The sequence below is a fragment of the Pseudorca crassidens genome, chromosome 9, assembly GCF_039906515.1.
Source record: "Pseudorca crassidens isolate mPseCra1 chromosome 9, mPseCra1.hap1, whole genome shotgun sequence".
In the NCBI taxonomy this organism is placed as follows: Eukaryota; Metazoa; Chordata; class Mammalia; order Artiodactyla; family Delphinidae; genus Pseudorca; species Pseudorca crassidens.
In genome coordinates, this window is record NC_090304.1 from 38,970,229 (window position 1) to 38,998,093 (window position 27,865).

The 27,865-nt window shown below is 36.9% G+C and overlaps 1 protein-coding gene across 6 annotated transcripts in view; it reads left to right on the forward strand.

The window, feature by feature from the left end:
- The window catches only part of PIK3C2A (phosphatidylinositol-4-phosphate 3-kinase catalytic subunit type 2 alpha), a 111,361-nt gene that overhangs the window by 62,217 nt on the left and 21,279 nt on the right, over positions 1–27,865 (forward strand). For all 6 annotated transcript variants that reach the window (XR_010946126.1, XM_067749734.1, XM_067749732.1 and 3 more), the window contains exons 9-22: positions 2,301–2,444; positions 4,264–4,312; positions 4,393–4,603; positions 6,823–6,945; positions 8,035–8,202; positions 13,907–14,018; positions 14,394–14,539; positions 16,121–16,309; positions 16,774–16,867; positions 17,368–17,462; positions 17,821–18,001; positions 21,380–21,484; positions 25,264–25,356; positions 26,621–26,750. Coding sequence is in view for 5 of the 6 variants with exons in the window: in XM_067749734.1 (XP_067605835.1) it covers positions 2,301–2,444; positions 4,264–4,312; positions 4,393–4,603; positions 6,823–6,945; positions 8,035–8,202; positions 13,907–14,018; positions 14,394–14,539; positions 16,121–16,309; positions 16,774–16,867; positions 17,368–17,462; positions 17,821–18,001; positions 21,380–21,484; positions 25,264–25,356; positions 26,621–26,750 (1,840 nt within the window). In the remaining variant the exon portion in view is untranslated. The remainder of the gene's footprint in view (positions 1–2,300; positions 2,445–4,263; positions 4,313–4,392; positions 4,604–6,822; positions 6,946–8,034; positions 8,203–13,906; positions 14,019–14,393; positions 14,540–16,120; positions 16,310–16,773; positions 16,868–17,367; positions 17,463–17,820; positions 18,002–21,379; positions 21,485–25,263; positions 25,357–26,620; positions 26,751–27,865) is intronic.

The window sequence follows — 27,865 nt, forward strand, 5'->3', positions numbered from 1 at the left end:
ATAGGGTACAATTATGGGGTTGAAGATGCTGTGAATTTTTCAACATTGACAGGTTTTTTTGGCTGTGTTGGGTCTTTGTTGCTGCGTGTGGGCCCTCTATAGTTGCGGCGAGCAGGGGACCACTCTTCGTTGCCGTGCACGGGCCTCTCACGGCGGTGGCCTCTCCTGTTGCAGAGCACAGGCTTCAGGAGCACGGGCTTCAGTAGTTGTAGCACGAGGGCTCAGTAGTTGTGGCTCACGGCTTAGTTGCTCTGTGGCATGTGGGATCTTCCCAGACCAGGGCCTGAACCCATGTCCCCTGCGTTGGCAGGTGGACTCCCAACCACTGCACCACCAGGGAAGCCCCACATGGACATTTGTGTAACTGAGGCTTCTTATAGAATATAGAGATAAACGTCCAGAGCAAAAATAAGGCATGTAGTAGGGGAAGTGACCACATGTCAGTGGCAAGGCAGATCAGTCAGTCAGGGGCCAAGTCAGGCAACAGAAACTATAGTCTAGTTTTTTGAACAGGGAAATTTAAAGAATTGTTAATTAGTAAAAGGTAATTAATTACTATAAGGGGTAAAAGAGGACTGAAGCAGGAGTTGGCACATTATGGCTCACATGACAAATCTGGCCCGTTTTTGTAAATAAAGTTTTATTGGAACACAGCCTTACTCATTCATTTATGTTATCTGTGTCTGTTTTCATGCAGAGTTGAATTGTAAAACACTATTTGACCCACAGAGCCTAAAACATTTGCTGTCAGGCCTTAAAAAAGTGCCAGCCTTGCTCTGAGGGGTCCAGAAGTAACAGGTGCAAAGAAGCGCAATTATCAATTCTACAGTTGAGGAGTAATGTGGATAGTGAACTTTGAGGACTTATGATAGAGCCTCTCCCTCAGCCCCAGGCTGAAATTTGGCCTCTTTGAAGAGGGTATGGCTATCACAGGAACACACAGGTTGCCTATGGCAAAGAAATTTGGTAGAGCTGTCAGATTGGAGGAGCGTGGCTTGAGGGTACAGCTGGAGCGGGTAGTTGAGGACCACTGGGCTTCCATACTGAATTTAAAAATAGAGGACTGGAACCCTGATGAGAAGTACCTTCCTGCTGTTATTGCCTTTGAGTGTCCTTTCAGGGCCCTCTATTGACAAAACCTAACATTGTACTAGCTGGCAAAGGAGAAATGTTTGTAAGGTCAAGTTCTTGTATCACAGAGTAGAGCAAAGAAGGGTGGATTTGGAACTGATAGACAATAAATTGATAACTGGCATATAAAAAATGATGGAGAATAGTATAGGAGAATGGCATGAGCCTCAAAACTGGAAAGGTTTTTGCATGAAGGTGGAAGAGCAAAAATAAGAAATACAAGTCAAGTAAGCAAAAATTGGGACCTTCGGGATCTGAGGACTGCAAGGTAATTGGGTATTTGAGAAAATGAGGTGGTTTCATTTACACGTGAAGATGAAGAGAACATTTGGTTTATGGTAGCCAAGCCTCAAAGGTGGAAAATTTTAAATGTTTAAGGGATGGTACAGTACTGAGTTTCAGCCCATTCTAACAGTACTTGGCATTTAAGTTTGGTGTAAATATTTGATGAATTAATCCATTATATAAGAATGTTTTTGTTTCTTAATGAGATATGTACTTTAAAACGATGATGGGGGAGTGGAGAAGGATTTTTGAATCATCCTCATCAGGTAAATTATTTTATAATATATTTGTACATGTATACTTACATGGTGAAATGATCTGTGGTTGAATAGTAAGGAGGGATTGTCCTCACAGAAGTTTTTTCATCAGACAGGACTTAGAAAGTGTTGGTTGTATAGATGCAAATGATGCTGAAAAGTTGACTCACTTTTAGTAACTGTTGCCCAGTGTTATTAATTTGTGACCAGTCTCTGAACAACCTGGTTTTTGATACCAGATTTTTGCAGGAGAGCGAGAAGTGTTGATGTTTTTAATGTGGAAATTATTCACAAAATGAAAATTAAAAAGAACTCTAGCTTTTTTAAGTGATTTCATAATTTGTTAGTGATTTATTGCTTTTGCTTCTGATTCTAATAAGAAATTAAAGGCATTTGCATATGAATAATTGTACAGGCAGAGTGAAAATTAACCAGGCCTGCTTTTTTCCTATTTCAAAGTAACTTATGTAATTGAAAAGCTATCTTGTTTCTTTTCTTTTTAATCACAAAAGAGTAAAGGATATCTGTTCTTAGGCACATCTGAAATGTCTGGTTTTTTACTTCATCTCTGAAATAGATCCTTTAAATTTCATATGCTTATGTTTATTTTACTTTTTATTTTTAAAGAACCAACATAGAGTGGTAGATCAAGTAATTAAAGCTGTAAGAAAAATCTGCAGTGCTTTAGATGGTGTGGAGACTCCTGCCATTACAGAATCAGTAAAGAAGCTAAAGAGAGCAGTTAATCTTCCAAGGAGTAAAAGTGCTGAAGTGAGTATTTTTTAGTAATTAGCATTTTATCACGCGCAAATATGTACTTAAGTGAGCATCTATCACTTAAACTGGGAGATTCTTGCTACTGCTAGACAAAGTGTTAACCTTTTTTTTTTGTTTAGTTTTAAAATAAATTTTATTTATTTATGTATATATGTATGTATGTATTGGCTGCGTCGGGTCTTCCTTGCTTCGTGCGGGCTTTCTCTAGTTGCGGCGAGTGAGGGCTACTCTTCGTTGTGGTGCGCAGGCTTCTCATTGCGGTGGTTTCTCTTGTTACAGAGCATGGGCCCTAGGCGCACAGGCTTCAGTAGTAGTGGCTCGTGGGCTCTAGAGTGCAGGCTCAGTAGTTGTGGCACACGAGCTTAGTTGCTCTGCGGCATGTGGGATCTAACCGGACCAGGGCTTGAACCCATGTCTCCTGCATTGGCAGGCAGATTCTTAACCACTGTGCCATCAGGGAAGCCCAAGTGTTACCGTTTTAACTTTGGCTTTTACTTTTGAGCTGATTTGGTCACTTACTTGGTAAGGTGGAGAATTCCTAAGAGGAGATGGACTGCCTTGAAGAACTTTGTGAGAGTTGACACTGAATAGGTGGATGCCCAACTGAACTTTTTGTGTGTAGAGAGTAACTCTGGCAAAAATGAGTTGGTTTGGGGTTTTAAGGTAATACTACGCTTGAAGGACCTGGATAGTAATAGCTAACATTTCCCTCCCTCTGGATGGAAGTGTTCATGATTGTCAACGGGGAAGTTCTACTTTGGACTATACCTCCTTCCTATTGGAAAGACCCAGGAGCCTCAGTAATAGTGACTTAAATTGCCTCAGAGGCAACCAGGTTAGGAGCCCTCACTTGACATCATACTGTTGCATTTAGTAAAAGTTCTCCCCATGATGTTTCCACCGGGATTTAATTAACTATTTTCAGAGGGATGTTCATAGCTTTGATTGCAAGGATGAGAGAAGGATCACAAGACATGATAAATTTAAAGAAAGGAAAAGTTATATTGTTGGCATGTTCCTCAACAAATGTTTAGGAGCTAGCTTAATCCATTCATTCTCACAGAGAGCCTATTCTTATGGTATATAGAAATTTGGATCTCTTGTGTTTTGTTTGTTTGTTTTTTCCTTTCTTATTATGTGCTTGTTTTTATAAATTAAAAAATATGTCTGAAATCACTTGGAGGTGATAAACTGCCATGGTCCTAATGTTGTCTGAGGCTTCTACTCATTATATTCATTTGCTGGATAAAGGAGCAGAGAGTAGGAGAGCTCAATTCGAATAATTATAAGAGCTTTTTTTGAGACACTAAAGGGTAATAAGTAGAGTCTAGTTTCTTTAAGGATATGCTTATCATGCTAATAGTAGAGCAAGTAATGGAAATGCATTTTCTTCATATTAAAAGTCATCTCTGGGCTTCCTAGTGGCGCAGTGGTTGAGAGTCCACCTGCCGATGCAGGGGACACGGGTTCGTGCCCTGGTCCGGGAAGATCCCACATGCCACGGAGCAGCCGGGCCCATGAGCCGTGGCCACTGAGCCTGTGCGTCTGGAGCCTGTGCTCCGCAACGGGAGAGGCTGCAGCAGTGAGAGGCCCGCGTACCGCAAAGAAAAAAAAATCATCTCTTTATTTGATTTGGGATATTCATTTTCTTTTTGCAGTCTTTTTTTATTGTTTTATTCTGCGGACACTTGGGAAGTTTCTCCTATGAAGGATTTCTTTGATATAGAATTTAATGAATGTATTGAGATAAAAGGTAAACATTTTATATTACCTCATGGGTGATTTTCTCACTAATTTGTATGTATGTAAGCAGGTGACTTCACTGTCTGGAGGAGGAGACACTAGCAAGAGTTCAACTAGAGGTATGTATTGAAGTTCCTTAAATTTTAGGACTAATTGTTGCTTTTTCAGAGAATTATATTAACAATTTCTTTAAACCTAGGCTCACTGAATCCTGAAAATGCTGTTCAAGTAAGCATGGACCAGTTAACTGCAGCAATTTATGATCTTCTCAGACTCCATGCAAATTCTGGTAGGGGTTCTGTAGACTGTGCCCACAGTAACAGGAACATCAAGGAAGCATGGACCACAATGGAACAGCTCCAGTTTACAATTTTTGCTGCACATGGAATTTCGAGTAACTGGGTATCAAAGTAAGTAACTATTTAAAAGGAGATATGTATAGCTTCACCTAGAAGCTAATCTAATCTTGAAAAATGTCAGCATCCACTGTTACCTTGGCATTTAAATGGATGATACGTGATCCACCAGATACCTTTGTGGTTTTCCTAAAAATTACAGAGATGTTTGATGCTGTTCCAATAAAATATATCACCCCCACTACGTACAGAAAAGGCAGGAAAATATGTTTAAACTTACAAGGGCAAATGCTAGTTAATAAATTAGTCAATTTATGACTGCTGTTTCTGCCTTTCCTTTAGAACCAGGGTAATGGGACTATAGCACATTTTTGTCCCTCTTTAGTAGTTTACAATTTACTCTTTGCTAGACTTTGAAGTATGCAAGAGCATATTTCTTCTATTGAATTTTTAATATGGGTTTTTCCTTTTTGATTTTTTTGTCAGTGCCAAAAAGTTTGCCACCTTCAACTTATTTGGAAAAGACTAGTATAAACTGAAAAGCCCAAATTGAATTTTTTTTTCTTTTTTGCGGTACGCGGGCTTCTCTCTGTTGTGGCCACTCCCGTTGTGGAGCACAGGCTCCGGACGTGCAGGCCCAGCAGCCATGGCTCACGGGCCCAGCCGCTCCACGGCATGTGGGATCCTCCTGGACTGGGGCACGAACCCGTGTCCCCTGCATCGGCAGGCGGACTCTCAACCACTGTGCCACCAGGGAAGCCCCCAAATTGAATATTTTTAATGAAATTGTTTTATAATAGCTATATATATATATATAATAGCTATAAAATAAAGCCTAATTATAGATACCAAACATAAATTCTGCTTTAGAACATAAACTGAGCATTAGGTAATATATAATATAATGACTTGAAAGTGGTATATTAATTCATTCAGTAAATATTTACTGAGCACCATCTGTGGGCAGTATTCTTAGTACTAGGGATTCAGCAGTAAACAAGGCAGCAAAAAATCTTTGCCCTCTTGGAACTTGCATTTAAATGGGTACTATTGGTGTCTAAAGGTATTTCATTCTTTTAAATAGTTACAGAGATAATACCCTCCACATCCTCCATACAAAACCATGTATACACACAATTAAATTTAGCGACACTAATGAGGAGAACAAATACTCAGTAGAAAACAACACAGTGATAATTAAGATGGAAAGAAAGTTAATACAATGCTGATTTTTTTTTTTGGCCACTCCGCACAGCTTGCAGGATCTCAGTTCCCTGACCAGGGATTGAACCTGGGCCACAGTAATGAAAGCTTGGAATCCTAACCACTAGCCCACCAGGGAACTCCCAATACAATGCTGATTTAAAAAGAGGTTGAGGGAATTCCCTGGTGGTTCCAGTGGTTAGGATTCCGTGCTTGCACTGCCCAGGGCATGGGTTCAATTCCTTGTTGGGGAACTAAGATGATGCAAGCCGAGCAGCGTGGCCAAAAAAAAAAAAAAAAAGGAGAAGGTTGAGAAAAGCAATTAAATAGTTAGCTATGTGAACCAGTGAGATTAGATTTGAAATATATTTAGAATGATTAACAGATTGTATGAACAAAATGGTTAATGGGTAAGCCTAGCAGTAAGTTAGAGTACTAGTAGAATACAGTTTTATTGAACCTAAAACTCCTGCTCTACAAGATTGCCTGACTGTATTACCCGGCTTTGTACTTGTAGCAGTTAGGGGCTAAATCATTGCTGTCCAGTGAAAGAATGCGATAGCATCTGTCCCCTTGGATGGAAGCCTCCTAATAGAGTAGGAAGACTGGCTCAGTGCAAGTCAGGCCCATGCACCATTAATATGCTAAACCGACTCTATTTCAGTGGCTTAGCAAAGGAAAATAGCACCTAGGGGAGATAAATGTTTGTACTATTACTTCCTAGAATTTACCTAGAAATGAAGAATTATTCAGTGTCATTTAACTAAAATCTAAAGCTAGTAACTAACTGAGCACAAAATTGAGATAAATTCTCCAGCTGGTATCAATACGGCTCCTTTAGACTGGCACCTAGTGATATATGTTCCCTTCGGTATTCCCTTTGCTATGCCTCTATTTTTGTAGGATTTGCAATAGTTAAATTTTAGATGTTTTTCCATAAATTCAAGTGAATGGTAACCAAATTATTTCAGATAATAGTCACTTTTAGGTAAGAATGGCTAATGATACATATTTGATTAGTTAACTAATTTGTATTATCAAATAAAAATTAAATTAATCTCTTTTCTCAGTTATGAAAAATACTTCTTGATATGTTCCCTGACTTACAATGGAAAGGATCTTTTTAAACCTATTCAATCAAAGAAGGTTGGCACTTATAAGAATTTCTTCTATCTTATTAAATGGGATGAACTGTAAGTGAAATTTCTGGCTTTTTATTCTTTCAGTATGCCGTGTTCTTTACTTTTATTCATTTATGCATACAGCTTTCAGTTTTAATTACAAGTTCCATTAAAATTCATTAAATTCTTACTGATATCTTAAAGTCTCTTCTAGATACAGTTCTATCAAATGGACTGAAATTCTCATTTAAAACTCTGAAATATTCTTTTAAATCTTCATATTGTTAAATTGCAGAAGGTGACATCAATTCTTACTGGGCTTTGTCAAGTTAAAGTTACGTATAATTCTACAAAGATGGTTTTTTATAACATTGCTTTAGCTCAGTATTTATTCTGTAACACTGTATATAGGAAGCCTAGTTCTTGGTTAACAGATTTTTAAAATTATCTTAAATCCATGTACAAGATGATATTTTGCACTGTTAATATTTTTAAAATATTGTCTTCAAACTAAGGGAATGCTTTCATTATTTAGACAAGGAGGCAATTGCAGAACTTTTTACTTTTTTTCTGCATTTATTTAATGGTTCCCTATTTTTCTTTTATTTTTTTAATTATAAAAATAGCACATGTCTGTGAAAGCAATCAAATAATACAAAAATGCATGTGGGGTGGAAAGTGTCACTTTATTTTTCACTCTTAACCATCTCATCGCTCCTCAGAGTGACCACTGTTGGCCTTATGTGTCCTTTCAGATTTAAAAAAAACAAAAACAAAACACTGGTAAACATATATGTCTGTCTGTGTATGTATGTGCACACGTAAATCTCGAATCAGAAATACTCAAACATTCATCTAGCTTTTCCTAAAGGAAATAAAAATGATTATTATTTTGCCTAGAAATTGACATTGCCAGTCTTAAGTAAAGGTATTAACAAATTTTTGAAGAGAGAAATGTTATGTGTTTGAAATTATAATGAAATTTATTTAAGATTTTTATAGTATTTGTTAGCGAAGCTTACTGCTTAAGTAAAGGTTACTCAGGATTAAAGATTATTTGATGAGTCAAATAAAATACCTGAGATTGTCAGTCTCGTTAAAGCATTAAACTTCATATTCAGTCTAATTTGTTTTTTCTATTAATACATTTTCCCCCCATAGAATCATTTTTCCCATCCAGATATCACAATTGCCATTAGAATCACTACTTCACCTTACTCTTTTTGGAATTTTAAATCAGAGCAGTGGAAGTTCCCCTGATTCTAATAAGCAGAGAAAGGGGCCAGAAGCTTTGGGCAAAGTTTCTTTACCTCTTTTTGACTTTAAACGGTAAGTGTTACTGAGTTGTAATGGTGAGTTACTGTGGACACACCTGCAGCATGAGAATTGGGTAGAGAGTGGAGTGGGGAACAGTGACGTACGTGATGAGATAATGAGTTGCCTCATTTTTTCTGATGTGATTAAAGGAGGTCATTTCAGAGACACAGAGGAAACCAAAGTTGTACTGCTATAGTTTGAACATATCTATATGGGTATTCAAAGGATTGTTTGCCACTCACTATTCCAGAAGAAAAGCAGCAGCCAATTCGTTCTTTAATTGTAATTTATGGAAAGCATTATGTTATGACATAATACTCGTGGTCTTACAAGTTCCTTTGATATATTTAAAAAAAACCCACAATGCGAATTCCCTCTTCGCATCTCTTCCCCATCCTTCTCCAGTTTAAGAGAGTCTACAACTGCATATTATTCCCTTTACCTAACTGATCTACCCTTACTGCTATGGACCCCTGGCCTTTAATCTTCAAAAGTCCCACATGTATGCAAAATTAATTGATCCTTAGGGTTAAAGGAATTCCTTTTGAACTTTGTGTCTACTAATAGCCATTGGGATAATGTAGCTGGCCTTTCAGCTATTTTGATTATGTTTTAAGTAATAATATGTTCCATGAGACCATCAAGTGTTTTCCTAAATGAAAAAAAAATTTAATTGAATAAGTTTGGAATGTTTGATATAGCACGTGATAACACTTTGGAGCATGATAAAGGACATTAGCATATTAAAGAATCTCTAAAGTTCTGCAGTCAAGAAGCCTACTGTGTTTAATAATAATATTACTGTAATTATAAATGCATAGCATTTACTGTATGCTGGGTATTAGTCTGAGTGCTGTATACATAGCCTTATATACCCCACAACAACCCTATGAAGGTAGGTATTATTATTATCCCTTTTTACAGAGGGGAGAATCAAAGTGCCTTGCCCTTGGGCGCTTAGCTAGTAAGTGGCAGAAGTGGGATTTGAATATAGGCAGTTTGGCCCCAGGGTTTGTGTTCTTAACATTATCCTATATTACCATTCTCAGACTTATTTGATACCATAGTACTTTTTTTGTTCTAGAATACATCTTTTAAAACATTGTGTCCCATGGGACAGTTTTGGGGAAATGACTTAATAACTGATCTATTTAACCTACAATAAAACAATTAAAAAATAAGAGTTAAAAAATTCTGCTAATCTAGTTCTACTTCCTTTTTCCTCTTAAATGACAAACACAGTTTGAATTTCCAGTAATCATTTTAAAAATCATGTGGTGTTTGAAACACTGACTTCATAAGTTTTGTTTTTGAAATATTCTTTTCTTATGTACTTAAATATAGCATTTATTCACACATTTTTCTTTTCTTATAGTCACTCCCCCTATATGTGAGGAGGCAGTTTAAGATTTTTTTATTCTATAACTTCTTTTGGGCTCAAATTTTATTTGACACCTGACATAATTCTGAACTGCCAAAGGCTAGATAAAAGCAGTTGAAGAAATTGCTATTAGGATTTCCCTGGTGGCACAGTGGTTAAGAATCCACTTGCCAATGCAGGGGGACCTGGGTTCGAGCCCTGGTCCAGGAAGATCGCACATGCCACAGAGCAGCTAAGCCCATGCGTCACAACTACTGAGCCTGTGCTCTAGAGCCCGCGAGCCACAACTACTGAGCCCACATGCCACAACTACTGAAGCCCGTGCGCCTAGAGCCCATGTTTCGCAACAAGAGAAGCCACTGCAATGAGAAGTCCACGCACCGCAACGAAGAGTAGCCCCTGCTCGCCGCAACTAGAGAAAGCCCGCACACTGCAACCAAGACCCAACACAGCCAAAAAATTAAAAAATTTTAAAAAAAGAAATTGCTATTAATGATGTATATTTAGAACCGTTTGCTAAATATAATCCATGACTACTCTAAAACAGAATATTGGCCCCATAAAGGAGGAGAATTGTGTTCTCAATTGTCTTTCCCCCCCACCCCTATAAATTTATTTATTTTTTTATGGCTGCATTGGGTCTTCGTTGCTGTGCGTGGGCTTTCTCTAGTTGCAATGAGCAGGAGCTGTTCTTCGTTACGGTGCACGGGCTTCTCAACGCGGTGGCTTCTCTTGTTGCGGAGTATGGGCTCTAGGATTGCGGGCTTCAGTAGTTGTGGGACTCGGGCTCAGTAGTTGTGGGTTGCAGGCTCTAGAGCACAGGCTCAGAAGTTGTGGCACACGGGCTTAGTTGCTCCGTGGCATGTGGGATCTTCCCAGACCAGGGGTCAAACCTGTGTCCCCTGCATTGGCAGGCGGATTCTTAACCAGGGCTCCACCAGGGAAGTCCTCAATTGTCTTTGATAAATTAGTGTCAGGGAATAGTTATGTGAGAAAATTAAATGTAATTATATCATTATCATTAATTTTTATAAATGAGTCAGTTTTGAAAACCTTCGTGCTCTTGAAAGCACCAGGAGTCTTTACTTCATTTGAGAAGTACTATCATTTTTTGCAACTTTTTTTTGACTATTAATAAATGTTTTTTATTGGATGAATGACATTCTTTCAAAATTCAAAAGAGTAAGGGGAAGGGCAGTTGACTTTTTTTTTTATGCGGTATGCTGCCCTCCCACTGCCACAGCCCCTCCCGCCGCTGAGCACAGGCTCCGGATGCGCAGGCCCAGCGGCCACGGCCCACGAGCCCAGCTGCTCCGCGGCATGCGGGATCCTCCCAGACCGGGACAAGAACCCACGCCCCCCGTATCGGCAGGCGGAATCCCAACCACTGCGCCACCAGGGAAGCCCCGACTTTTGTTAGACAATTAAATAGTTGCATCCAGCACTCTACTGTTTAAAACAGTGAGCTGATGCCGTTAATCTTGAGACTTTGGCAAGTAGTGTAGTCAATCTAGGTAATGTTAGGATTTAACATTCAAAAAATGCTCAGAAATTAAGAGGGGAGATGATTTTATATTAATACATATAGAGAAAGTGTTAATGATTTAGTCTGTTAACGTACTGTAGTACAGTGATCAGAAGTCCTGGTCTTGAAATTCTTTTAAAATTAATTTATGTTTAAGGTATAACCTGCATACAGCCTGATGAAGTTACTATCATGAAAGCCAAATGATTTACAGGCATTTCAGTCAACCTCAATGATAAATGAGTTCTTAACTCATTTTTAAATAAACTGAATCAAGCATTTAAGCTGCTGTTCCTTTATAGTTGTGTCTCAGGATTACCAAATAGTTGACGTGAGAAAGTTTTTTACAGAAAAATTCCAGCTAATAGATGCAGAAGGAATGACAGAATATTGCAGTTTTGCAGCCCCTACTGAAATAGTAGATTTAGGCCAGGAAATCTCAGTCTTGGCACTGTTGACATTTTGGGCCAGGTAATTCTTTGCTGTGGGAGACTGTCCTGTACACTGTGGGATGTTTGGTGACATCCTTGGCTTCTGCCCACTAAATGCCAGTAGTACCCCCTAGTTGCCAACAAAAAAGTCTCCAGACATTGCCAAATATCCACTGTGGTCAAAAGCATTCTTGGTTGACATTGATTTAAGCAGTGATTTATTAATGCTTGTTTAAAACCATTGTGATTAAGTTTTCTGGAACTTTATAATGGATGATTTAGACTGATAGCACTTGAACAAACCGATTATCTTCACATCACAGAAGGAGAGATATACCAATGTGTGCTTCTTTATTTGATGCATCAGGAACTAGTGGTATACAATACCACCTACAAAGTATTAAGTATTCTTGCCACATAACTAACCCTGAATCAGATCAAACCTTTAGATCTATTACAGAAAATATAGGAGATAAAGGGACATGCTAAATGATACCAGAGGAATGCAATCAGTAAAATCCAGGATGTAGAAAATTCTCAGAACGGAAGACCTGGATTCTTCAACAAATAACGGGGGATAAAAAAGAAGAATGTATGGATTAAAACAAGAGTTGGCAAACTTTGTTAAGAGGACCGGATAGAAGTAGTTGAGGCTTTGTAGGTCATGTAGTCTCTGTCACAAATGTAAAAGCAAAGGCAAAAGCAGTGATAGATAGGCAATATGTAAATGAATGAGTGTGGCTTTATTTTAGTAAAAGTTTATTTACAAAACAAGGTGACAGTCTGGAGTTTGTTGACCCTTGATTTGAAAGATACTTTAAAAGACATATCAACCAATGCACATGTTGGATCTTGCTTGTATCCTTATTCAAACAAACCAACTGTTAAAAATTTTTTTTTTAGAGACAATCAGAGAAATTTGAGTGCTGACTAGATAGCTAATAACTTTGAGTAATTATTTTTAATTATTCTGTTGTAATTATGTTTAAATATTTATTTGGCTGCGCCAGGTCTTAGTTGCGGCACACGGTATCTTTTAGTTGCGGCATGCAGGATCTTTAGTTGCAGCATGCGAACTCTTAGTTGCGGCACGTGGGATCTAGTTCCCTGACCAGGGATTGAACCCGGGCCCCCAGCATTGGGAGTGCGGAGTCTTAGCCACTGGGCCACCAGGGAAGTTTCTGTTGCAATTATGTTTAAATTAAAGTGTTTATCATTTAGAGATACATAAAAGTATTTGCAGATAAAATAATATCAGAATTTGCCTTCAAATAATCTAGTTGAGGGTCAGGGTGGTTCTAAAGTAGACAGAATGTATGTGTCAAAGATTTTTTTTTTTTTGGCCGCCTCGCGCAGCTTGCAGGATCTCAGTTCTCCGAGATTGAACCCAGGCCCCCTGCAGTGGAAGCGCGGAGTCCTAACCACTGGATTGCCAGGGAATTCCTGTGCCAAAGATTCAAAGGCTGTTAACCTGCTAGAGAAAACATTAAGACTGGAGTCTAGTTTTGGAAAGGATATTTGCTGTTTGAATAAAATAAGCAAAGTGTGATGAAGTTTATAGTTTCCTGCTTTTATGTCTCATGTTATTTTTCAGAAATTTCTTCTGTGTAAAGATATATCAGTATCTTTATTGGTAAATGTTTTTAATTTCAGTAGACAATAAATTGGTAGTCTAGGGCAAGGGTCAGCATACTCCGGACCACTGCCTGTTTTTTGTAAATACAGTTTTGTTAGAACACAGCACACATTTTTTGAAATGTATTGTTCATGGCTGCTTTGGCACTATACTAGCAGAGTTGAGTCTCTGACAGAGATTGTATAGCCCAGAAAGCCACAAATATTTGCTGTCTGGCCCTTTACAGAAAAATTTGCTGACCCCTGGTCACAAACAGATGAAACTTCTCATCTCAAATGATTAGTGCTTTGGCACAAAGTAGATACTGGTTTTCTTGGCATGCGTTTTTGTTGTTATGGTAAAAGTCAAGGAGCAGTTATGAAATCCAAACCACCATCTTGAGATGTGTTCCTCTGTAGATGATCTTCAAAGACTATCCTTCACCTTCCTATTTATAGAAGTTGTTTTGGGGACAGGTGACTCTGAGACTTTACCCATCTTGTCTTCTATCCTGAGCCCCGATTCTCCCAAGATAATGTTGCTTCATCTTCCCTCCTTTTGTTCTAACTCCCATACTTCAGTACCTAAATACTGAAGTGAAAGTACACTATGGAGAGTGACTCCTTCTGATATGTTCTTTTTATATAGAGGATGCTTAATAAATATTTGATTATTAACATTTCAAATTCATTACCGTGTGTTGTGAGTTTTGAAGTAATTTTTAAGATGAAATCCACAGTATTCTTCTGTTTACATTCATGAAGGTTTTTAACATGTGGAACTAAACTTCTGTATCTTTGGACTTCATCACATACAAATCTTGTTCCTGGAACAGTCCCCAAAAAAGGATATGTGATGGAAAGAATAGTGTTACAGGTAATGATACTTCCTGACACGTGGAAAGGTTCAAATTTGAATTCTTTATGAAAAGTATATGTGTACCATGATCTGGGTTGTTACTAAAGAAGCCTAATTGATCTTGTTTCGATCTTAGGATCTATATTTAATTTAAATGTCAATAAACCACTTCCTATTTCTGAGAAACAGTAAAAGATGCACTTACACCAATCCCAAGTAGTACACGTGCTATTGAGAATTACCAGTAATGGTAATCACTTTTAATAAAAGGACAGAAGCATTAATTTAATATTTGGTATTATCACCCTGTTGGCTAAGAAAAATCAAAAACAAGTTAATGTAGCAAATATGTGGACTTTTCAGCTATAATTTAATCTTCTGTTAATTTTTAAGGTTGATTTTCCTTCTCCTACATTTGATATCATTTATACCACTCCTCAAGTTGACAGAAGCATTATACAGCAACACAACTTAGAAACATTGGAGAATGATGTAAAAGGGAAACTTCTTGATATTCTTCACAGAGACTCATCACTTGGGTACATTCCTTTGATTCTGTTTTGCCTGGGTATCTCTTACAATGTAAAGTTCAAGTTAATGGTTTATTAAATGCCCTGATTTAGTTCATGATTTAGCAATGTTCCTGATATGGAAAGTTTTTTTTTTCTTTTTTTAATTGTATAAAAAGACTATATGACTACATAAAATTTAGAAATTTGTACAGGTCAATTTTTTTACATAATCAAAAGGCAAACGATAGATTGGGAACTATAATCTGTATCCTTAATACATGAAGGACCTTTTCATATAAGTAGAAAAACGGACAACACAGTGGTAGACAAGAATATGAATAGGTAATTCTTTGGAAAAGAAATACAGTACCTTTTAAACATCTGAAAAAATATGTTCAACCTCTCAATAATCAAGGAATTATAAGTTAATACAAGATACCATTTCACACATCAGATTGTTGAAAATTAAAATGTCTCATTATATAAGGTATTGATGGGATACAGAAAATGGGAATTATACTGTTGGCAGGACTCTAAAAGCTTTTGGAGAGCAGTTTGGCAAAATCTATAAAGGTCGCAGTGTCCATAGTCTGACCTAACAATTCCACTTCCAGTTAGTTATAGTGTATTTTAGAGAAAACCCTTTTATATTTGCTTGTGGAGACAAGAATATTCATTGCAGTGTTTATTTGGGTTATTATAAAACTGATAGGGAATGTTCATTAACGGGTTAAATTATGGTACATTTATCCAACAGTACTATGTAACTATTAAGAATGAAGTTATAGCTATATGTACTAATATGTAAGATGTTAAATGAAGAAAATAAGTAGCAGGATAGTGTGTATAGTGTGTTACCATTAACATATAGGAAAAAAAGAATCTACATACACCTTTGTGTATGCTTCTATATGAATAGACTACCTCTGGAAGAATATACGAGCTTAGGCAGTTGCCACTGGGAGGGGAATTGGAAGGAGAAACTTAATTGTGTACCTTTTTGCAATACTTGATTTTTTTTTTAGTATTCCATGTGAAATACATTTCAATTCAATGCATGGATTATATACACAAGGGTAGATAGATGAGTAGTGAAATATTTCATTCACATAAACATCTGTCATTAACAGTAAATTAGAATTTCCAAGACAAGTTCTTTTTATTTTGAATATTCCTCAAATGAGCTATATAGTCATCTTCTAAAATTTTGTAATAGCATTTGTTTTTGGCATGACATTTGATTTTACTTTTATAAAATGATGAAATCCTTGCTGTCTCTTAGGGTAGCTTCTGCGTAGCTAACTCTGATTTCCAGTGCCTGGCATCTGGTTGGAGCTCAATAAATTTTATTGTGCTGAATTATCCTTCTTTTTCTTAACTAAGACTCTTTTATCAAGGCAGAATGATTTCTTTCCATCCCCCAAATTAGGGTAAATTAGTGGTGTTTGCTGTACATTGCATTTTTCTATTCCAAATTAGTATTAATGATTCTACCAAGAAGTGGCTGTCCTAAAAGGAATAAATTTCTTCTTTGTATTTTTAATCATTGAGATTATAACTGTCATTATGATATCACTAAGAAATGATGTAATTCTGTTACATATTCAGACTTTCTAAAGAAGATAAAGCCTTTCTGTGGGAGAAACGTTATTATTGCCTCAAACACCCAAATTGTCTTCCTAAAGTACTAGCAAGTGCCCCAAACTGGAAATGGGTTAATCTTGCCAGAACTTACTCATTGCTTCGGCAGTGGCCTCCATTGCACCCACTGACTGCGTTGGAGCTTCTTGATTCAAAGTAAGTTAACTGTGGCTGAATTTATTTGCTCTGTTTTATTGTTTTTCCAGTAAGATATTATGTTGCAGGATTAGTTCCCTTTGTTTTAACATGAAAGCAATTCGATTCAGTATAAATGTGTAAATGCATCTTTCTATAAACACATCTTTTGTGTTGAGGTTATTAAAAAGGGATATCATATCATTTAAAACTAATCTAGAGAGGTTGTAAATTTTGAATACTTTGTTATATTTTTATGATGTAGGTCAGAATTAATTTTCATAAGGTTTCTAAACAGTCACGAAATTGGATTTGTGTATAGGACAATAAGATTTTCTTCCTAGAAAAAGAGAAGAAACACATTGCTTTTGAATAGCTATTTGAGTATTCTTTGTCAGGAATAGATTGAGATTGTGTTTTCAGGAAAAACAGCTTCATTAGAAAGAAATCGCTGTCAAATCTTGATTTTTGTGGTATGCTTCTAGATTTGCTGATCAGGAAGTGAGGTCCCTAGCTGTGACCTGGATTGAGGCTATTAGTGATGATGAGCTAACAGATCTTCTTCCACAGTTTGTGCAGGTGAGTTTTTTACGAGGTTACTACCCTCCTTACCCTCTCCCCAGTTTGTATGAGTAGGGACTTTGCTAAGGGATCCCCTTTCTGTTTTGATTAAAAGTACTTTTGTTGTGTGGGAATGTTGAGGTGTATTGCATTTGGATTTAGTGTGAATTTTTTCCACTATTATCAGCTGCCCTACTAAAATACTAACTATATATATATATACACCTGGATTTTTAATTCTCGGGTTTTAATTCTCAGAACAAACCAGACTTGAACTTTTCTTTGATTTTTTTTTTTTAATTGGCAATTGGCCTTTTAAACATAGCTAATGAATGTTATTCCCAGGTCTGTACTTTTCTGCTTGATTTCATTAATTTCACCTAAGTTAATTCATCTGTTTCATTTTTATCAGTATCACCTTTCATCCTTGATTTATATAGTTTATCTTTTGATAATTTTATCCTAACAACGTAGTATGGGTTTGACCACTAGTGATTCTTATTTTTCTTTGCATGTAGGCTTTGAAATATGAAATTTACTTGAACAGTTCATTAGTGCGCTTCCTTCTGTCCAGGGCATTGGGAAATATACAGATAGCACACAATTTATATTGGTAAGATTTAAATTTTCTTAAGTACTTTATTTCTGTCTCTGTTATTTACAGAGATGACACTCAAAGTCTAAACTGTATGCTCGGACTATTTACTGTTGATACCAGCTGTTTCATTGAAGTCATTATTATAAAGAAGCTAAATTTTTATGTCTTTAGAAATAAAACCAGAAAATAACAAAACCCTCTATTGCAAAATTATTTGGCATGTTAGAGCTCTATTAATAATGACTGAGTTTTTACTTGCTTATATAGCTTAAAATTAATTCCTGGATACCAAAAATTGAACTTGTTAAATTGATTTTGAGAGACATTAATCTGTTTCTCAGAAGTGGCTGACATCAATATTTTGCTGTATTAGGCTCCTCAAGGATGCCCTGCATGATGCACAGTTTGGTGCCCGATATGAACATGTTTTGGGTGCTCTCCTCTCAGTAGGAGGAAAAGGACTCAGAGAAGAACTTCTGAAGCAGGCAAAACTTGTACAGCTTTTAGGAGGAGTGGCAGAAAAAGTAAGGCAGGCTAGTGGATCAGCCAGACAGGTATGTACCCATAGAGGGAACATAAATATTTTGATGTTAAAGGATCTTTACAGTGCTGACAAGTTGTTGTTTTTTTTTTTTTAATATTTGTTTATTTGGTTGGTTGTGCCGGGTCTTAGTTGTGGTTCGTGGGCTCCGTAGTTGCGGCACGTGGGCTCCTTAGTTATGGCAAGCTGGCTTCTTAGTTGCAGCTCACCAGCTCCTTAGTTGTGGCGCACAGGCTCCTTAGTTGCAGTATGCAAACTTTTAGTTGCGGCATGGGTGTGGGATCTAGTTCCCTGAGCAGGAATCGAACCCAGGCCCCCTGCATTGGGAGCCTGGAGTCTTAACCACTGTGCGCCACCAGGGAAGTCCCGGTTGTTATTCTTTTTCAATAGACATCCAATAGAACTCTAACACACTTATGCTGTTTTGGGCAGATTGAATTCAAAAGTTGCTTAAAACATGTCGGAAAAGATTTTATATCCTAACTCAGTTCCCTTTCATTTCCATGCTTATTAATTCCTTTCTGATCAAAATTGTTCTCTTGAGTTTCTTTTTCACGATTTTGCTTTTTAACATTTTTGTAATTGTAAAGGTAATAGAAGTATGAATTGATGCTAATGTTTAAGAAGTCCAAATGAATAAGTTTATGGATTAAAAAATTAGGACTTTTCCAGTTTCATTTTCTCCCTGTAGGTATCTTGTTCACAGTTTGCTTTATGTCCTGCTTGGTCATTTTATATGACTTTACACATATATACATGTATATATACAAATGTTTGGAGTTAAAAAAAATTTTTTATAGAAACGTATGTTATTTTTTAACTAGACTTCATTATTTTAACCACTTTAAGGAGTACAGTCCATTGGCTGTTATTGATAGTACATTCACAGTGTTGTGCAACCACCATCACTGTCTAATTCCAGAATATTTTCATCACAACAGAAAGCAATCCTGCACCCACTAACCCTTTACTTCTTATTCCCCTCTCCTCCCAGGTCCTGGTGAGAACTAATCTGCTTTCTGTCTCTATGGACTTACCTATTCTGGACATTTCATATAAATGGAATCATGCAACATGTGGCCTTTTGTGTCTGATTTCTTTCACTTAACCTAATGTTTTCAAGGTTCATCCATATTTTAGCATGTGTATTTATGGCTGAACAATGTCCCATTGTATAGATAATACCATATTTTGTTTATCCATTCATCAGTTGGTGGACATTGGGCTTGTTTCTATTATTTGACCACTAATGAATAGTGCTGCTATAAATATTTGTGTATAAGTTTTTGTTTGAACATGTTTTCACTTTACCTAGGAGTAGAATTAGTGTATCATATAGTAATTCTATGTTTTTTGAAACTGTTACCCGAAGTAGCTGCACCATTTTATAATTCCAGTATAATACTAGTAATGTATGAGGATTCCAGTTTCTCCGTATCACCACCAAAATTTGTTATTTTCCGTTTTTTTAAACTGTAGTCATCCTAGTGGATGTGAAGTAGTATCTGTAGTATCTCATGGTGGTTTTGATTTGCATTTCCCTAATGACTAATGATTTGGGGCACATTTTCATGTGTTTGTTGGCCATTTGTATATCTTCCTTGGAGAAATTTCTTTTCTAAGTCCTTTTTAATTGGTTTGTCTTTTTGTTGTTGAATTGTTGGAGTTCTTTATGTATTCTAGATACTAGACCCCTATCAGATGTACTATTTGCAAATATTTTCTCCCATTCTGTGTATCATCTTTCTATTTCCTTCATAATGTCCTTTGATGCACAAAACTTTTACATTTTATGGTCTAACTTATTTTTTTGTTGTTGTTGCTTGTGCTTTTACTAGCGTGTCCAAGAATTTGTTGTCAAATAGAAGGTCACAATGAGGTACACCTTTGTTTTCTTCTAGGAGTTTTATAGGTTCACTCTTAAAAAGTCTTTGATCCATTTTGAGTTTCTTTTTTTTTTTTAATATTCTATGAGTTAAGCGTCCAACTTCATTCTTTTACATGTGGTTATCCAGTTGTTGCTGCACCATTTGCTGAAGAGACTATTCTTTCCTGTTGAATGATCTTGGCACCCTAGTTGAAAATCAGTTGACCATAGTTATATGGGTTTATTTCTGGACTCTGAATTCTATTCCATTGATCTGTATGCCCCTCCTTATGCTATACTGTTTTCATTACCATAGCTTTGTAGTAGGTTTTGAAATCAGGAATTTGAGTCCTCCAACTTCTACTTTTTCAAGATTGTTTTGGCTGTTTGGAAGTCCCTTACAATTCTATGTGAATTTTAGTATCAGCCTGCCCATTTCTGCAATAAAGGCAGTTGGAGTTTTGATAAAGATTGTGTTGAATCTGTAGATCGATTTGGGAAATGTTGCAGTCTTAATAATATTAAGTCTTACAGTTCATGAACATGGGATATCTTTTCATTTATTTAGATCTTTAATTTCTTTCAGCAATGATTTTTTTTTTGTAAATTGCTTTTTTCTTTTTTACTTTATGTTGGAGAATTCATGTAAGTACATATAGTTACACTTCATGTTTCTTAATGAGTACATGGTATTACATGGTATTACAAGGTATCTTAGCATAAATTATGAACTGTTACCTCTATGTAGGTTGTTTATACATTTTTCTTTTCCCAGACAGTTCTGTGATGAATTTTAATATATAAGTGTTTGCCCCTTTGCTAGTATTTTTTTCCTTTTTTTTAAAACATCTTTATTGGAGTATAATTGCTTTACATTGTTGTGTTAGTTTCTGCTGTATAACAGAGTGAATCAGCTATACATATACATATATCCCCATATCCCCTCCCTCTTGCGTCTCCCTCCCACCCTCCCTATCCCACCCCTCTAGGTGGTCACAAAGCACTGTGCTGATCTCCCTGTGCTATGCAGCTGCTTCCCACTAGTGCTAGTATTTCTTCATAGGATATTCCTACAGATGAAATAATTGAATCAAGAGCTTTGTATATTTTTAGTTATAATAGTTTATATTAGATGGCAATAACAAAACAAAACTTACCAGTATACACCTCCCTCCCCACCAGTAGATTATGAAAGTATCTGTTTCCCACCTTGTTGCCAGCACTGGATGTTATCTTAAATTTTTTGTCTCTTACATAAAAATTGGCGTCTCGTTATTGCTTAATTTCTATTTGTTAGTGAGTATTAACTAATATGTTAAATATGACCCTATGTAATTCCCCCCTATGTTTATAGCCTTTGCTATAATTTTAATTATTATAGTAAAAATAAACTCTCTTTAGCAACTTTTTTGACCATTTGACAATTGGGCATTTAAAAAATTGGGTCCATATCATATTTATGTTGTCATATAAAAAGGTCTTCATTTTCATTATGTACTTAACAGTATCGGTTTCTTTTCATAGGTTGTCCTCCAAAGGAGTATGGAACGAGTACAGTCCTTTTTTCTAAGAAATAAATGCCGTCTCCCTCTCAATCCAAGTCTTGTGGCAAAAGAATTAAATATTAAGGTGACATAGAATGCTTATAAGTTCATATTATATTTTCAAATAATGTGTAGGAAGAAGGCAAATGGGCAGGTATGCTTAAGGCAAATGCAGATAATATCTGCATAGGTTGGTTATAAGTACTTATGGATGTATGTTTGTGTAAGATCCATATTTATCTCAGTATATTCTTATCTAATCACCATTCCTGAAAGAAAAAGCAGTGTAAAATTATTTACTGCCTTGAAATTATTTTTTGCTATGGTGTAATAGCTGCATATGTTGTAATTCCAGTGGTAAAAGTACCCAGTCACAGGTAGGCAGTTTTTTTCCTCTCTTGTGAATGGCCAGGTGGAGTCTTCCAAGGTTTATAACACTTCTTAGAGTCATCAAAAAGTAGTTGTAATCATCAAAATTGAGTTAACTATATTTTTAATTGGGCTAATAGTAACACAAATAGTGGATTTTTCTCTAACATGAGTTCAGCAAAAGCAGCCAATTAATTCATCCATTAGTGTCTGTGATTTTGAAAGTCTAGGGTACAACTATCCATAAAGGAGTCTTACATTTAATTTTTTTAAATTGACATATGGCTACTCTTCATTGAAATACTGGGTTGGCCAAAAAGTTCATTTGGTTTTTTTCCGTACGATGGCTCTAGTAGCACTTAGTTGTCTTTAACTTCATGTGAAACAATTTTCTTAGATTGTATTGTGACAGCTGTCATATCAGCGAGCATTTAAAAAAAAAACATCAAAATTGGTGAATTTTTGTGTAGCCATTTTAATATTGAAGATGGAAGAAAAACAACATTTTTGGCATATTATGCTTTATTATTTCAAGAAAGGTAAAAACACAACTGAAATGCAAAAAGAGATTTATGTGGCGTATGGAGAAGGTGCTGTGACTGATAGAACGTGTCAAAAGTGGTTTGTAAAGTTTCGTGCTAGAGATTCTCGCTGGATGATGCTACATGGTCGGGTAGACCAGTTGAAGTCGATAGCGATCAAATCAAGACTGTAATTGAGAACAATCAACGTTCTACCACGTGGGAGATAGCCGACATACTCAAAATATCCAAATCAAGCGTTGAAAATCATTTGCACCAGCCTGGTTATGTTCATTGCTTTGATGTTTGGGTTCCACCTAAGTTAAGTGAAAAAAATCTTCTTTTTTTTAATAGATGCATTTATTTATTTACTTTTTTTTGGCTGCATTGGGTCTTCGTTGCTGCACGTGGGCTTTCTCTAGTTGTGGTGAGCAGGGGCTGCTCTTCGTTGTGGTGTGCAGCTTCTTGTTGCAGTGGCTTCTCTTGTTGCGGAGCACGGGCTCTAGGCGTGCGGACTCAGTAGTTGTGGCTTGTGGGCTCTAGAGCACAGGCTCAGTAGTTGTGGTGCACGGGCTTAGTTGCTCCGCAGCATGTGGGATCTTCCTGGACCAGGGTTCGAACCTGTGTTCCCTGCATTGGCAGGCAGATTCTTAACCACTGTGCCACCAGGGAAGTCCGAAAAAAATCCCTGACTGTATTTCCGCATGCAATTCTCTGCTTAAACGTAATGAAAATGTTTCTTTTTTTTTTTCTGACAAAAAAATCATTTATAACCTCCCCATGCACATAAAATGACTGGATACACTTTGGTTTATATGCTTTCAGGCTTTTTCTAGTTACATGAACTATGTTTTTATAAAAATAAGCCCTTACTATATGAACTATTTTGTAACTTACTTTTTTAAAACTTTAATTAAATTAATTTATTTTTACACAGTGGGTTCTTATTATCTGTTTTATACATATTAGTGTATATATGTCAATCCCCATTTCCCAATTTGTTTTTTGAAAACAAATTGTGACAGGAGATGAAAAGTGGATACTGTACAATAATGTGGAATGGAAGAGATTGTGGGGTAAGCAAAATGAACCACCACAAACCACACCAAGGGCCAGTCTTCATCCAAAGAAGGTGATGTTGTATATATGGTGGGATTGGAAGGGAGTCCTCTGTTATGAGCTCCTTCTGGAAAACCAAATGATTAATTCCAGTAAGTACTACTCCCAATTAGACCAACTGAAAGTGGTACTTGACGAAAAGCATCCAGAATTAGTCAACAGAAAATGCATAATCTTCCATCAGGATTATACAAGACCGCATGTTTCTTTGATGACCAGGCAAAAACTGTTACAGCTTGGCTGGTAAGTTCGCACTCATCCGCCATATTCACCAGACATTGCACCTTCGGATTTCCATTTATTTCAGTCTTTACAAAATTCTCTGAGTGGAAAAAATTTCAATTCCCTGGAAGACTGTAAAAGGCACCTGCGGGCTTCCCTGGTGGCACAGTGGTTTAGAATCCGCCTGCCAATACAGGGGACACAGGTTCGAGCCCTGGTTTGGGAAGATCCCACATGCCACAGAGCAACTAAGCCCGTATGCTACAACTACTGAGCTTGTGCTCTAGAGCCCGCAATCCACAACTACTGAGCCCGAGTGCCACAACTACTGAAGCCGGTGCGTTGAGCCTGTGCTCTGCAACAAGAGAAGCCACCGCAGTGAGAAGCCCACGCACTACAACGAAGAGTAGCCCCCACTCACTGCAAGTAGAGAAAGCCTGCGCACAATGCAGCCAAAAATAAAATAAATAAATTTATATTTTAAAAATATTGTATAAAAAAAAAGGCACCTGGAACAGTTCTTTGCTCAAGAAGATAAAAAGTTTTGGGGAGATGGAATTATATAGTTGCCTGAAAAATGGCAGAAGGTGGTGGAACAAAATGGTGAATGTGTTGTTCAAAAAGTTCTTGGTGAAAATGAAAAATGTGTCTTTTGTCTTTACTTAAAAACCGAAGGAGGGCTTCCCTGGTGGCGCAGTGGTTGAGAGTCTGCCTGCTAATGCAGGGGACACGGGTTTGAGCCTTGGTCTGGGAAGATCCCACATGCCGCGGAGCAGCTGGGCCCGTGAGCCACAACTACTGAGCCTGTGCGTCTGGAGCCTGTGCTCCGCAACAAAAGAGGCCGCGATAGTGAGAGGCCCGCGCATCCCGATGAAGAGTGTCCCCCACTTGCCACAACTAGAGAGGGCACTCGCACAGAAATGAAGACCCAACACAGCCCAAAATAAATAAATTAATTTAAAAAAAAACAGCAAGTAGCTCATTCTCATTAAAAAACAAACAAAAAAACCGAAGGAACTTTTTGGCTAACTCAATATAAGAGTGGGTGCTTGAGCTGTATAATTATGTCACTGGAGGTGGGGGGGGGTTACATTTACCCTTGGATTTTGTTTGCTGTTTCCTTTAAATTGCTCTCGCTCTCTTAAATTAGTTTTTTAGCCAGTTTAATTTTAATATTAGACTTGATCTTTGCTAATGAAATTGTTCAATTTAGTGTCACTATTTGATCCCATGGCTAATTATCAATTTTACTAGTACCATGAATAGAAGTAGAGATCTCATTCCAAATCTTACTGATTTAGAGGAAAGATAAGCATATACAAAATTTTGTGCTTTGTTGAAGGATTATAACACTTTTAAAGTGTCATAATATTTCAAATTTTTAATGGTTTTTGTCTCAAGTTTTTAAGGTATTGCTTCTCTGCTTAGACAATGTGTTATGTTTAAGTTTCAAAAAGTATCTTTATATACCTCTTATCTGCCAGATAATCTAAGAAGCAGCTCACGTGCGTTATTTCATTTGCCCTAATTCAAAGGAAAAAGTGAAAGGAGAAATGCCTTGGACAAAAAAAAATTTTTTTTAAGTTTTTATTTCAGTGTTATCATTCTAATGCTTAACATATTGTATTTGTAGTCATGTTCCTTCTTCAGTTCTAATGCTGTGCCCCTGAAAGTCACAATGGTGAATGCTGATCCAATGGGGGAAGAAATTAATGTCATGTTTAAGGTGAGCAGAGAAAGGTGATTTTGTTTTTTGGTAATTTAAAAATTCTTTTCTCAAATTCCTTTTTCAAAATTGCAACAGTAATTTTGTTTATTTAGAATTTAATTAAATTGAATAACTGTGAAAAATTATTACTGAGATAAACTGTTCCCAAATGGATTTGGTAATAAATGCAACTCTGGGCTAGAGCTGCTGTATATGGCCATGCTAGTTAAGTGTTAGTACATCATAGCTCTAGGTAATGCCTTTCACCTGGAGGTGAAATGGTATGCCCTAGAGACGTGCAGGGCAATATTGCAAAACTATGAGAGGGGCACTCTTTTTGGAAAGTGTGACTTACCTGTGGGAAGCAGCAGGAGTAGAGTACTTTAGAGTAATCTATTACCAGTCAAAGTTTTGTGTGTTGTGATCACAATTAGTATTACTTTTAAGAAAGAATGGAGAGTTTTAGTTAATTCAGTGAGTTCATTTAGTGGAGGTTCATCAAGATAGCTTCTCTTGAACCACCTTTGATATGTCTATAGCAAGTTCCCATATACTCAGATCTGGTTTTAGATTTCATTTTATTGTGTTGATGTATTTGCCTTTTCCTAAAACAGTATCATCTGTTTGAATACAGTAATTTTATATGTTGTAATATTTGTTAAGGCAAATCACCTCTTTTTTTCCATAATTTTCTTGGCCAGTCTCAAAAATGTATTCATCATTATGTGTTTTAAACTTATCCAATTTAAAAAGAAAATGAAAACTTGATGTGATCCAGTTAGAATTCATTTGGGGAGAGCTAACTTTTTTTTAAGTAAACTTTTAATTTGAGATCATTGTATATTGAAGTTTGCAGTTCACTGTAGTTCATTTTAAGAAATTACACAGAAATCCTGTATACCTTTTACTCAGTTTCCCCCAATGGTAACATCTTGCAAAACTGTTCTACAATATTGCAGTTAGGATGTTGACATTGATACAGTCAAGATATGAAATATTTCGATCAACACAAAGATCTTCCATATTGCCCTTTTAAAAAATTGAACATAATTCACATACCATAAAACCCAGCCTTTTAAAGTGTACAGATCAGGAAACTGAGACATGAAGAGGTTAAGTAACTTTCTCTAGAATGCTGCAGAAGAATAAAAATGTGGTTCTGTTCATCTTATTCTTTACTCTTTTCACTATTCCCTCCTCCCCACCACCCCCCTTTTATTATATGTAACCTATTAAGTCTTTTGGAAATGTACAAGTTTCATTTTGTTTCCTTGATTTCAAGGTTGGTGAAGATCTTCGGCAAGATATGTTAGCTTTACAAATGATAAAGATTATGGACAAGATCTGGCTTAAAGAAGGGCTAGATCTGAGGATGGTAATTTTCAAATGTCTCTCAACTGGCAGAGATCGAGGTAAATATGTTAGCTATGTCTTATTTTATTCCTTGAATTTAGCTCAGAGTGCACCTGCTCTAAGGGTCCTGGTGCTGGTACACTATGATCTCAGCCTTATCACTTTCCTTTCATAGGTAAGGATGTGCAGACTTTATCTTGTCAAAACGAAATCAGGTCAGGGACTTCCCTGGTGGTGCAGTGGTTAAGATTCCAGGCTTCCACTGCAGGGGGCATAGGATACGTCCCTTGTCGGGGAAGTTCTGCGTGCCGCGCGGTATGGCCAAAAAAAGGGAAATCAAGTCAGTTTAAGAATTCTTGCTGGTTTTATATAGTAACTCAATGAGTAGCCCTAATAAATGCTTGCATGACAATAAGTTTTATAAGATGGAAGTCACTTTATCAAGCAAGATTCCTCATTCATCAACAAGAGCCTACCATTTCACTGGATTAGTTTTTCTGTCACTATACTTATTTCATATAGTTGAACTCTTCTTTCTTCTTATGGAATTCTATGTAACTCTGTAGGCAGTCAACTCCCTCTTTTTTTTATGTTGTTTCTAATGGTTGAGTGCTTACTTTGTGATTTGCCCTGTGCTAAAGCTTTTCACTCGTGTTATCTCACTGTGTCATTATTTTTCAAATGAAAAATCACATTCACATCCTCTGTGAAGTTGTTTTTTTTTTTTTTGCGGTACGCGGGCCTCACTGCTGTGGCTTCTCTGGTCGCGGAGCACAGGCTCCGGATGCGCAGGCCCAGCAGCCACGGCCCACGGGCCCAGCTGCTCCGCGGCATGTGGGATCCTCCTGGACCGGCGCACAAACCCGCGTCCCCTGCATCGGCAGGTGGACTCCCAACCACTGCGCCACCAGGGAAGCCCCTTTGTGAAGTTTTTAACAAACACCGTAGTCTATAGTAATCCTCCCTTCTCCAGACTCAGCAGTTGTCTTTAATACTTACCAGACATTGCGTCATCTCTGCTGGATTGATTTTAAGTTCCCTCAGGGGGTGGTAGTACTTTGTATATTTATGAACGTTTATCCACTGTTTTGTACACAGTAATTTCTACATGTGTATGTTTGATAATGAAATTAGAAATTTGTATATTAAAAATTTGATTAAACATACTCATAGA